The sequence below is a fragment of the Sitophilus oryzae genome, unplaced genomic scaffold, assembly GCF_002938485.1.
Source record: "Sitophilus oryzae breed Bouriz unplaced genomic scaffold, Soryzae_2.0 scaffold_1536_pilon_pilon, whole genome shotgun sequence".
Taxonomy (NCBI): Eukaryota; Metazoa; Arthropoda; class Insecta; order Coleoptera; family Curculionidae; genus Sitophilus; species Sitophilus oryzae.
The window spans coordinates 3028081-3042161 of record NW_022146210.1 but is presented as its reverse complement, the minus strand read 5'-3'; the positions used below and the strand labels follow the sequence as shown (position 1 = coordinate 3042161).

The 14081-nt window shown below is 33.2% G+C and overlaps 1 protein-coding gene across 1 annotated transcript in view; it reads right to left on the bottom strand.

The window, feature by feature from the left end:
* Positions 1 to 14081, bottom strand: part of LOC115878887 (alkaline phosphatase-like) — an 891059-nt gene that overhangs the window by 517863 nt on the left and 359115 nt on the right. Inside the window, exon 3 of the mRNA XM_030895492.1 lies at positions 5161 to 5384. Within this exon, the coding sequence (XP_030751352.1) occupies positions 5161 to 5384 (224 nt within the window). The remainder of the gene's footprint in view (positions 1 to 5160; positions 5385 to 14081) is intronic.

Sequence of the window (14081 nt, the reverse complement as noted above, 5' to 3'; positions counted from 1 at the left end):
AAATCGGTCGAGTCATTGAGAAAATATGAAGGATTGAAATTTGAAAAGTTTATTTAAACATTTATCAGAGTAAATGATAAGGATAAATTCCTTCGACCAATTTGCTATTTTTTTCTTATTATTTCTAGATGTTTACGCATTTTTTCACTTGCCACAAAAGGTTGAACGATCAGGTGCGCTAGTTGCTAGATAGCTGTTCTGTGACTTGTCCGTTGAAGTTCTTTTCAATATCGTTAAACTTTTTAACAATAATTATGGTGTACTCACTTGCAGAAAAAGTGCACAGAATCGAACTTTATTTTAGAAATAATGAACGTATCGGGTTGCGCACATATTCAACGCTATCCTGACAAACACCTTTATTTCGCCTTTATGGCAAAATTGTTCGCGAGTTAGTAACAAAATTTCGCGAAACTGGTTCCGTTATGAATAAAAAGAAGCAGAGGGAAAATCCTGTAGTAAATGAAGCTATGGAGGTATTTTGTATTGGGCCAAGTTGCCATGGATGTAGAGTGTAGAATGTTTAGGAGGGGAGTTAATCACCGCGACCTTATAGATCTGTTGTGTGTTCCCCTTTTTTGGGTTATAACGAGTTATAACTCATCATACAGTCTCAGGGCTTTAACAAAAGCCAGTATCTGAGGCGGCTCCACAGAGGCCAGCTCTCCATCCTCGACATCAGACGTACCAAGGTTCATGGCACGAATGGTCGTCGTCTCGGCGCACTCAGTGATAAGGTGTTCTGGTGTTTCCCCATTTTCCCCACAAAATCTGCATTCACCGTTGTTTCTCAGTTTCAGACCACTGAGGTGTTCGTTGAGGAGACAGTGTCGTGTTAGAAACCCCGTGACAATCCGAAGATTGTTTTTACTTAAATCAAGGAAAACCTTTGAATTTTCTCGGTCGTAAGTTCTGAGGAAATTTTTCGAGTGTCTTAGACCGTTGGAGGACACCCATTCCAAGTTACGGATGGAGTCTTCCAGATTCTTCAGTTCCGCTTTCAGTTGGTTCTCGTTTGGCAAACAGAACGGTTCCGGTCCAGTTAGTGGAGTGTTCGCTCATTTTCTAGCTAGATCATTTGCTTTTTCATTGCCTTCTATCCCTTGGTGAGCAGGCACCCAGAGTAGGAGGACTTTATTTTATTTGCCTAATTTGTTGAGCTTCTCTAGGCATTCTTTGACCAACTTCGAATTGAAAGTTGCCATGGATAGTACGCTAAGTACAAGAAAATTAGCCGATGAGACCGGCGTGAATCGTACAAGTGTCCAAAGGATATTAAAAAAAAACACAAGTTCCACCCGTACAAAATTCAGTTGGTACAAGAACTCAACGAAGACGATTTTGATCGTCGTTTGCAATTTTGTGGAACTATGAGTGAACGAGTGGCGAATGATAATAATTTCCTATTTAATGTGTGTTTTTCGGATGAGTGTACTTTCTTTTTGAACGGTGTAGTTAATCGGCACAATACTTATACTTACAACTACACTACACTTATAATCGTACACTGTCGGTACTGGGCTGAGGACAACCCCAGGGTTTTTCACGAGGTGCACACACAAAACCCTCAGAAATTAAACGTGTGGGCTGGTATTTTTGGAAATTCTATTGTGGGTCAGTTTAACGATATTGAGAAGAACTTCACCGCACAAGTCACAGAACAGCTATCTAGCAACTACGGCAGCTGATCGTTCAACCTTTTGTGGCAAGTGAAAAAATGCGTAAACATCTAGAAATAATAAGAAAAAAATAGCAAATTGGTCGAAGGAATTTATCCTTATCATTTACTCTGATAAATTTTTAAATAAACTTTTCAAATTTCAATCCTTCATATTTTGTCAATGACTCGACCGATTTTCAAAAACGAAGCGGAGAAATCTAGAGAATAGAAAGCTCTTTTCATTGCGGTACCACTTGACTCCCCTTTCCATTTGAAAAAAAGTTGGGGGATGACACCCCGCTTAGAGGGTTGAAGATTTTCCAATCATTTTTGGGGCAAAAGTTGTCCCCCTCACAAACAAGATTGACGTGTTTTTGGATTTTTTGAAATAAAAAATACCCTGGCCGTTATGCCTTGCGGAACGTTTTCGATGGGCCACCCTGTAAATACTATATACCAGCAAGTGGCTTTAATTTTACAAATTATTTAATTAACTACTATAAAATTGTTTTTAACGTTATTAATAGCTTACTGTCTTTTGTTGTTTTTAGAAAATTATATTACAGTGCAATTATTGATATTATTTTGAATATGGTAGACAATGTTTCAGTATTGAAACTAAAAGAATTTCGGACACGTATTGTCTTTATTTTGTCTTATTTATTTTGCTTACACAACGTTTTGTTCAGAAGTATCACTGACCGTTATCAAGTGGGAACTCACACCTGATAACGTATAAGTGTGAATAATTGAGTTCATACTTGATAACAGTTAGTGATACTTCTGACCGAAACGTTGTGTAAGCAAAATAAATAAAGGCTATTGATACTATAATCCTGAAATACTAAAACACTAAATAAGTTTATTAATTTTTAAATAAGCTATTAAAGCTTATTTACCTCACAACCTAAACATTGTTCATTTTTATATTAAGCTAAAGTGGTATTTAACAGCCCTTTTTTTCTGCTATAGAAATTTGTTTTAAGAGTCACAATAGTATATATTCATTTTAAAATAAATCGTATGGGTTTGGAAATGAAAAAAAGCCAGAGACCACAAAAACATACTGCAAGAACCGACTGTTTGGGAAAATGAGGGCTTAACTGCTAAGGCGAGATCGTTTTTGAAATCATTATCGTTAGTATGGCCATTATGGAATAAAAAAAATGCGAAAACATAAGATTTCTCACGGTCTAAATAGAATAAGGAGGTTTTTCTGAAACTAATTAGGTCCTCCTGCAAAATAATATTCGGAAGTAAACAGAAATAAACTTATAGTTGATATGCTAGTTTCATTTTTAAATTATTCTAAAATATTTAAGCATTACTCTGAAAAATGACGAAAATTATTAGGTAAAGATTTAAACTACACCCAGTTAACTTATTTTTTTGTAAAAATATGCAAATTGCAGAAAAGTTTAAAATAATACATGTAAGATGCAAAATTTTGAATACCACATTTTCTTTATTTTTTTCAAATTGAGTATCGAATAAGTTATATCGTGTTTTGAAAAAAAAATCCGTATTCATAAATGCTAAACAGAATTAATAACATAAACACAACTATATAACATGTCTGCGTGTCAAACGAGCTGTAGTCAAATTGTGCTCATGTTCCCAGTAAGAAAGTTTTGGAGTAGTTTAGATTTCTTATAATTTTCTATATGGAAGAACTCAACACACTACCTCAGTATAACAGCCTCGATGTATTGGATATCCCAATAACAGAACAGGAAATAAAGGACTCCATAAAACAGCTTAAAAATAACAAATCAGGTGGCTGTGACGCGATTCCGGCGGAAATCTATAAGTGTGCAAGTAAAGAACTTATTCCATCTTAAAGCTCTCTTCGATCTCATATGGGAAAGTGGAGAGGTACCTCAGGACTTTTGCAACGCGAATATAGTGAATATATTTAAGAACAAAGGACCTGCATCAGACTGCGGAAACTACCGGAGAATTTCACTACTGGCTATCGGAGGAAAAATTCTTACAAAATATATGTCAAACCGCCTGCACCCACATATAGAAAAAAATCTTCCCAGAATCCCAAACGGATTTTCGCCCCAACCGCGGTACCGTCGATTCCATATTCTCCATCCGCCAAGTACAGGAAAAAGTAAAAGAGTAACCTAACCTAACCAAATCAAACAAAAGCTTTCGACTCTGTGAACAGAGATGCGCTTTGGGCAATTAGGAAAAAGTTCGGAGTACCCGACAAATTTCTGTCAGCGTGTAAAAGCCTCCATCACAACAACAAGTCAAGAGTTTCACATCATGGATCACTGAGCGAGCCCTTTATAATAAACACAGGAGTTAGGCAGGGATTTGTCTTAGCGCCTCTCCTATTCAACATATTCATGGTAGCGCTCTCCATTATAGTGGACAGCAAACTGCAGGAGAGAGGTTTGGGCATTAGATACAGATACGACAGGCGGTCTGTTCAACATAAAAAGACGCAGGGCAAAAACACGTACAAAATTTATCACAGAACTTCAATACGCTGATCTAGTTGACTGTTCTATTTGCAACTACGTTACAGCAATTGCAAGAAATGTTGAACACATATACCTGGGCATCGATGATGGGCGTCAATAAAACCTGGTCGATGATACCTGCGCCTTGATAAAACTAAAATAATGTGCACTCCCCCGGAAGATCACTACAAGGCTATAAAAATCGGAGAAGACTAAATCGATAAAACTAAAATAATGTGCACTCCCCCAGAAGATCACTACATTGCTATAAAAATCAGAGAAGAACTATTGGAATATGAAGCGGAATTCAATTACCTAGGCAGTTTGATTTCGGAAAAGGCCAATATCGACTGTGAAATTCAGCACAGGAATGCCTCAAGAGAATTCTGGAAATTAAAAGACAGGGTTTTTTATAATCATGACTTAAGCACAAAACAAAACTTGCAGTACCGAGCACTAATAATTCCCACCATGTGATATGGAAGCGAAACCTGGGTGTCGGACCGCCGATACACGAACGCATTAAATAAGTTGCAACAGAGATCTTAAACAAGTCTTAAAAATAAAATGGTTCCATCATGTCTCAAACGTATCGGTTCTTGAAAAAGCTAACTGCGAGAGTATTGAAGTCATGATTACCAAATCATCAGTAACGATCGAAAAATTGGTAAGGACAGCACACATGTTTATCAAAAATATTGATATTTTAATAAAAATTTTGTGAAAGTGACTCTAATTATTAAAAACTAGTTTATTATTTTTTTTATTATTTTACGCGTATAATACTGTTTGTTACTCGTAAAAAAATATTTTAACATGTATAAAACTATTTGTTGCACGTAAAAAACTATTTTTTATGTGTAAAAACTATCTGTTGCACGTAAAAAACTATTTGTTACATGTAAAAAACTATTTCTTACACGCAAAAAACTATTTTTTTAATTTATTACTTTTTCAACTTAAATGTCGTTAGATATTCGAAATTTTAATATTTGCTAATAAAAGATACTTTATTAAAATTACCTTTGCAAGTGCAACCGCTGGAAACGTATCCCATGCCAGTTCATGATCTTCTCCAGTTTTGCCTAATCTTTGACCTCTTAGTATACGAGCTGCTGTTGTCGTAGCCACACCCATTCCATCACCGACAAATAGAATGACATTTTTTGCATGCGGCCTTCGGTCAGTAGCATACTGTAATCGTTTGCGTAGAGCTATTCGTGCCTGTTCATACCAGTATTCTCGATCTAAAAAAAAAGAATAAAAATGAACTAGCGATAAGAGGAAACATGTTTAATTGATATTTAATAAAACTTTCATCACATTATATTTAATATTTTTGATCTACTAAGATAAAATTGTCTATTAAAAAAACAAATTAAATCTGGAGATCTTATACATATAAAAAACTGACGATATACAGTGTGTCCCAGGCTGAGCGTGTATTAGAATTTCTAGAGAACTACAATATCTATATCGGAGATTTTTTGCATAGCATTGTTTCACAACGAGATTTATCGATTAAAAATATATTCAATATGCTTATTTTCAAATATATTCAATATGCAACTTTCTTATTTTAAACCGATACCTCCTTTTTTATTATATGTATATTTAAATTTTCTGTAAAATTTTATGAATTTTCATATCAAACACTCCATATCTAACATTAACCGTTTTTAAGAAAAAGAAATATTTAAAATTTTTGGAGAAAAAAAACTACCTGTCAAAAGAAATTTTATAGCCTAAACGTCAAATTTGGTGATTACCACAGCCACTGTGGCATAAAGAGAAAACATGTTAAAGATATATCTATTTCAACCAACAATTAAATTGTTCAAATGTCAAATAATATTGGCCGTAGCTGTCATGGAATTGAACAATTAAAAAATTATCATAAATCATTTTTTCAAATGGAATCCCCATTTTTTTATTCTGCTAGTGAAAAGGGTTCAATTCGTTACATTTTGATTATACATGTTCCCGTACATAAAACAAATTGTTATTAAGTTAGTTAATATTTAGTTTTAAAAACTTTAAACGTCAAGTGATGTCAAATGATATATCTGGCGATATCATATTGTGACATTTAAAAAATCAATATGTCATCGATTGTATTTCCAAGCCAACTTTGCGCCATTTTTTTCGATTATACGGTATATTATTAAAAATATCCACTATTAGATATTTCTAAAGTGCGAATATATTGCAATATATTTTTATAAATACACTTTATAAAGTTTTACGGAGCAGTATTTATAATATATGAAATTCGAATAATTAGTTTTCAGATCGAAGGAAATAAATTGTCTGATTGTTTGATACTTAATGTCAACGGAAGCTAGAGAAAATCAGAAAAAAATATATTATGCAATAATACTAAAACTAAAATAACTTAAAAATTATTTATTTTATGTATATGAACATGTATAATCAAAAAGTATGAAAGTATGAATAAATGATTTTTGATCATACTTTAATCGCTCAATTTCTTGACAGCGACGGCCAATACTATTTGACATTAGAATAATTTAATTTTTGAAATAGATAGCCACATGTTTGTCTTCTCTTTATGTCACAGTGGCTGTAGTTATCACAATCTTCATATCACAGAGTTTGAATTTGATCACAACTTTTTTTGACAGGCAGTTTTTTCCATTTTAGATACTTTTTTTTTCTCAGAAAGAATAATATGTATAGAGTGTTTTATATCAAAAATCATAAAATTTTACAGAGAATTTAAGTATGTAATAAAAAATGGGGGTACCCATTTGAAATAAGTAAGTTATTGTCACCTACCGGTATTCCCGGAAGTGCCGCCATATTGAAAATATTTTTAATCGATAGATCTCGCTGTGAAAATGTGCAAAAAAATGCCAATATAGATATTAGTTAGTTCTCTAAGAACCTCTAATGCACGCTCAGCCTGGGACACCCTGTACATCAAAAGTGGTCCCCTACAGTTTTCAGAAGACAGAATGCTGTTAGACGAAAATATACCATGTTCTACCAAAACACATCATGTAGTAACAAATGAAGTAGAAAATGTTGAAATGAAAATTCACATGCCTTTCATTAACTTCCAAAATTTCTATGTAAATGTATTTCGTTTGTATATTTGTATTAGATTAGGCGTCAAGTTGGGCAAAACCCGTTTTATCCCAAAAACATTGTTTCCAGATGTGTTTATCCAGTTTTTATAGCGTCCTTCGTCGCTGGTATAAAAATATTCTGGTAGTAAGTTACTTTCTGGCATGGCTCTGTCTATTCCTTGATTCCAGAAAAGTTTAGGTCGTCCTCGTTTACGTCTGTCTGTAAGTGTCCACTGCCACACTTGCTTTGATATTCCCTCACTCTGCTTGGTAGTTCTGTCTAAACGGGAGATTCGGGCTGATGTTCACCAGAAGTCCATTTCGGTCGACAACAACTTCTTTTTATGTCTTTCGTATAGCTGCCATACCTGAGAGCCATATAACATTTCTGCTTTTCAGGATAGCGTTATAGATCAGTTTTTCTGTGATCCGAGATATCCCTAGACCAAAGCACCGAGTTTAGCGCTCCAATCACCTTTCTGCCTTTACCAATCCGTTCTGTAATTTTCTTTTCGAATCTCCCTTTGCTTGCGATTTTTACCCTTAAATACATATATTTCTTCGCAGGCTTCCATTTTTATATTGTTATCTAATAAGGTCTCCCAACTCGCCACCAACACACATGTATAATATCTTTTTCTTGTTTAGTTCCAGTCTCCATTTTTCGTATTCTTTTCTAGTCATATATTCTAGATTCTCGTTGTCTTAGGTCATTAATATCTGGTCATCGGCGAGATGGCAGAGTATACAGAGAAAGGTTGTCATTAATAGATATTCCCATCTGAGAACACTTCTTGCGCCAGTGCTTAAAAGCTTTTGATAGGTAGGTTTTAAATAAAGTTGAGGACGGGCAACACCCCTGTTTTATACCTTTTGTTATTGGAATACTTCAGATAGAGTTAGGCCTATTTTAATTTTTGCGGAACAATTGCAGTAAAGTTGCTGTACTGCTTTTATTAGAGTTATATTTATTGGGCTTTTTTCGAGAACTTCCCATAGTTTCTTAATTGGTAGCGTATCATAAGCGTTACTAAGGTCCACAAACAGGAGGTGAATTTGGTCGTTATTTGTTGCCGTCTTTTTCTCAATTAGCGAGTTATTGGAAAGATATTATCAATACATGAGCGGCCTGCCATAAACCCGGCTTGTTCTTCAATCTCATGGGGGCTAAATTTATCTTCTATTAGGGTTTAAGTATTTTTCGTACAATCTGCTAAGAGTGTCAGATACTGTTCCAGAGTCAAATACTGCTTCCAGATAATAAAAAGAGTTTTAGCAAAAATTTGAAGAGCTATTTTACAAAAAACGTGTCCAAAAATATTTTCAAGGAGAAACAACACAAAAATAATTTATTATAATCCAAAATAATTCAATAAATACAAAGCAAATATAAGTGAAGAAGGATTTTGCTGCAGTAAAGTAATTTGTAGTAAATTTTATATAGAAATAGGCCATTTTTGCTGCAGTTTAGAACTATATATTTGTAGATTTCAGGGTCCACTAGTGACTATATATGTCATCAGGCCATTTTTTAGTGGATAAGGCGCGTTTTGCAACTTGACGTCTCATATATTTTCGTTTTTTTTTAAATCATACATCATAACTGACAGTGGCAATACAACATTATGACCATTACAATACTTTAACAATCCCTTTTTTCAGTTAAAATTATAATTTTGTCAAATTTTGAGGTTATTGTCTTAGAGGTTTGAAAGCACAGTAATACGTTTTATCAATTAAATATCAAATTCCACTCTTTACGTTCCTTCCTAAAGACCAATTTGGTAGTTATTACCTATCTAGAGAATGGCTAAATATAGTACAGGAGGGATAGCGTTGGAATGAGATCGTAAAATTCTTGAAGTTTTCCTTGCAATTCCCACAATAAATATACAAAAAAAATTGTTTTTAAAAACTTGTCATTACCTTAGCTCAATTTGTTAGAGTATTGTGATAAAGTTTTATTTGTAATGAAATATTATAATTTAATAAACTTAAGCAACGTTGCAGGTACATACATGTCCAACTTGACAAAACATAACTCGTCAGGATATTATAGATACTTTTTAAGTATGGCAAATGCTTCCTGATTGTAATTAAAATCTGTAAAAACACTATATTAGCAATAGTAAGAATACTTCCATACCTAAAAAAACTTGATTTGTTTGTAGATTTGTTTATAACTTCATCTGATAGGGAAATTTGTTTCAATTTTTTTTTTAAAAATAGGTCCTTTCATAATTGAAAACAGTTATCTAAATAAGCACAGTGAATGGTTAGAAATTTTCTCTACAGAGAAGGACGATGGAATAATAAGTGATACCACTTTACTCTACCAAAACACATAATATATTTATAAATATAATAGAAAAGAAAATAATAAAGCAAATTAAATTGGAACATTTGAAAAATCATAAATATTTCATTACTAAACTTTTGACAGTATTTAATATATTTTATGTTAAAGTATAAATTAATATTAACAAAACAGATGCACGTGACATTTTGGCCCTTATACCTTTCAAAGTCCCACTCTGACGAAACCGTTTTTCATTAATGATGAACACGTTAGCTATCAGCACTTACAAATCCCCTTTGCGGCTATCTTTCGCTTGGCCCATCTATTATTTGCTCTAGGAAATCTAGATAGGCCTATAATGTTTTACTAGAAAAAAAGAATCTTAAAAATGGAAATATTTATTCTTTTTGTAAAATTCCACCGGATTTAAAATTGATGGACACTAAACATATCAGTACCACTATCGGGTGTTTGCCAAATGTGGCTTTTCCGTATAACATTTTTATTTTTAGCCGACCATACCAACAGGTATGGTAGACTATTACGATCGGCAAAAAAAAATTAATTTCACTCAAAATTATTTATTTGAGTCATAAATGACCTAAATACAAAATATTTTCATGGTGTCTGTCTGTCTGTCTGTCCGTCTGTAACACGATAACTCAAAAACCGCTAAACCGATTTTAACCAAATTTAGCACAAAAATACTGTGGCACCCGAGAATCTGGCCATTAGTTTTGGTAGTGGTGTTGGTAAGGGGTATGGGAGAGAGTTAAAAATTTAAAAAAATCGTAACTCCAAAATTACAGTAGCTAGCGAAACGCGGTTTTAAATTTTAGATTAGGAATAATATTTGCAACTAAATTTGTAATAACATCAAAATCAGTCAAAGTCGCAGTTTTTGAGATATTCCGTGTTTCCGTAGTCCTTTTTTGAGAAAATTCGTGTGGAGAACTCCAAACTCTCATCGGACGCGACCGCAGGTGGCGGATAGGGGAAACAACCGCGGACCAAAATCGGAAAAATTCCTTTACTTTGAAACTAAAGGAACTGCCTACCAACTTTTTATTAACATATTTTAGTATGGGCGACTATACGTGCCCCCCCCCGGCGCCATTTTTTTCCAAATAAAAACGAAATTTAGTATGTTAGTATGCGACAGAAATGAAGATTGATTGTATTCAGTTAGTTTCGGTCACTTCCCATTTCGCCAAAATCGATTACAACTTTTGATTTTTAAAAGGGACTTTCGGTATATTTTTTACTTTATTTCATAAAAAATGAAATTCTGAATAGAATGGCATACCGTCCTGGCAACCCTTACTTTTGAGTCGGTATATACACATGGTCGGTATCAACACATTTGTGGAAGTAAATCGCATAAGGATTTTATTAAGTCGGAGCGAAAGAAATGCAACGGTGTGCTGTTGAGGTGTTATTCTCCACATTTCTCCGATACGTCTTTCCCTATCAAGTAAAGTAAAATCACGATCGCAAACCGCTTAATTCTAACAGACTGTTTTCGAAATGATAAGTAGATAAAATCATTAGATATGTTTCTGAGCATCTGAAATGAAATTATAAGGATATCGTTAGGGTACCCATATTTTTATAACGAGAAAACGGTAGTAATCCCGATAATTTAAAAACTCAACTTTTTAAAACATAACACGCGATAACTCAAGAACCAGTTTAGATATTGAAACTTTTTTTTATTTTGAAGTTCGAATCTTTTACAAGATGTTTAAATGAGCAAAAATTCGATACCCTTGTTTTTTTTTCATTCAAAAATTTAAAAAAAACAGTCCATTTACTTTTAGTGCATAGCAATTTTCAGCAGTCCTGTAAGTATTTTATTTGTAAACATTTTCACATACTGTGTGCGAAGAAAATATAGCAGAAATATTAAGAAAGTTTTTGAGAAAAACTACAACCAATAATTACTTATAATGGATTTCGAGATATCAATTTTTGAATTCAGACTTCTAATAGCGCGACCACTGTCAAACACCAACTCAATTCCACTTATTTTTACCAAAGTGCAAGTGTTTCTAAATTGCACTTAAAAATTTACAGGCTATAAGGAAAATGACAACGACTCGTTAATAAATAAACAAATAATGTATCACGAGACGTTATTAAATCGTACAGCTGAACGGATGATCTACATACATCTCTAGAATTTTAAGTACTGATTGGGTCCATGATACAAAGAAAACAAGGTATGATATTGCGCAGGTTGGTTACTACGTCATATGTGATATCGACACCATTGGTCGGCACACTCCGCGCGCCAATTTCAATGACACATACTAAATGTGAAAATTACTTTTCCCATGTGAAAATCAATGATTTGACATAACTTTTAGGTTATGTCCAAATTCTTCCTTATTTTATGTCTTTTTTATTAGTGGAAATTGAACAATATTGATTTTTTATGGCATAGTGACGTCACAGGTGATATGCGCGAACTGAACGAATTTGGAGCCGCTATCGATCATACCTTGTTTTCTTTGTATCATGCATTGGCTCGACCGCGACGAATCTGCTGGATACTCTTTCAAGTCTTTTAGCAATGTGCACAGATTCTCTGTTTATTTCACACGTTTGGTAACGTTTTTACTGTTCTCTATTTGTTCAGTACTTCTCTTAAATGGAGTCAATATAAATAGGTACTTAAATGATGGCAAAAATAAAAGACTTACATTATATTTTTAGGGCCACAAACAAAAGGAATTGTCTAATTAAAACACATATAACAAATTATAGTTTGAAAAACTTTTTGATAATCATTTGATAATATTATGATTATGATTGGCGCTATGACAACGATAATATTTTTTGAGAATTTGACAATAGTATGACAATGGCCGTCGGAAACTATGGAAACTACAAAAAAATTCTTATTTAACGCCATCTGGCAATAACTAGTAGCAACTTCTTAACCTAAAAATTAATTGCACTACCACCTAGCGCCTGAGGCTGGAACTATTTTATTTGAAATTTCCGTGGAAACGGTGGAACCGCTTTTGCTATTTCACTTTCCCGCCCCTGACGTAATATATAATCTAACTGACACACCACTGACAATGACAAATAATTTATTTCTGGAGGTATTGTGTGTAGGTGTTTTTCAGGTATGTTTTAGTATTTAGTCGTTTTACACAAAGAAATAGCCATTAAGCACTATAAAAATACTTCATAACAAATCTACACATATATACCTTTCATTTAAAAAAAGAATCATCAAGATTGGTAAAGCGGTTTCGGCGGGATGGATGCAACAAAAAAACCCTTTGAGTTTTTATGTATGGATTTATTATAAGTATGGATTTTATGTATGGATTAATTATTTTTCCAACATATTTTACTTTGCAAATTTTTATAAATATTCAGACTCGCCAATATCGTACTCCACCGTGTCCAGCCTGTTTAGCCAAACGTAGGCCGATTCCTCTTCGGCGGCGTCGTGACCCTGGCCGAAGGAAGAGTCTTGAAGACGCTCATCTGCGCATAGGTATAAGTTGACTGAATAAGTAAACTTTCTATCTCGTGTATAACATGTTACGCAAGTTTATTATTTTAATCTCGATTTTAATAGATAAATGTGTGAAATGCCACCTGAATATCTTCCGCCATGACATGTTTTTACTTTTTTGTTATGGTAAAGTGATTTGTATAAACTTTATTCAATAACGTATATTTTCCTCCATTTGTGATTTTTTAATTTTAAGCGAAAATTAAGTATAACATTTAAGGAAAAAGAAACACTGTAATATTTAAAAGAATAAGAAAAAATTAGTCTTATTTTGAAAGGAAAATATAGAAAAAACTCTTTCTATAGAAAAAGTCTTTATACTAACCAGAATCCGGTGACATATACGCGGTCTCACCGGAAACATTACTTATTACTTCGCATAACTTGAAGAATATCTACTTTTAATAATGAACACTTCACAAATACACCAGTAAAATCATTTATTATTTGAGATTAAAACTCGAATTAAATTATAAATATTAGTTACCTATGTTGTTATAACTTTTATAGGCCTGTTTAACGGCTTAAAAAGTTACCTAGCGAAAAAATCTGTGCGCGTACCTACTACTATTGTTACAGGTTAATTCGTTAAAGAAATATGTTACACAAGTTAAAAACGCTAAAATTTTAATGGTATTACTTGTGCATTATTGGCCTTATAATGTAATTTGTTGGAATTATATCTTCTTTAAATATAATTAGACTTTTTAACGACTTTTAAGTTACCTAGGAAAAAATCTGTGCACGTACCTACCAGTATTGTTACAGGTTAATTCGTGAAACAAATGTGTTACATATTATTCGTGGTATTAGTGGTATTATATTGGAATCAGCTTGGCATTAGTGGGGCATTATATGAGAAATTTTGTTATTTAATTTGTATTTTGGCATTACTTTGGCATTAGTATACAGACATTTGTCAGCGGTTTACTCCTTGTAGATAATCAAAAGTTTTTGATAAAATTTGATTTTTATGTCAGATCATTTCTATGAAAAATTACATTAGATTTTTATT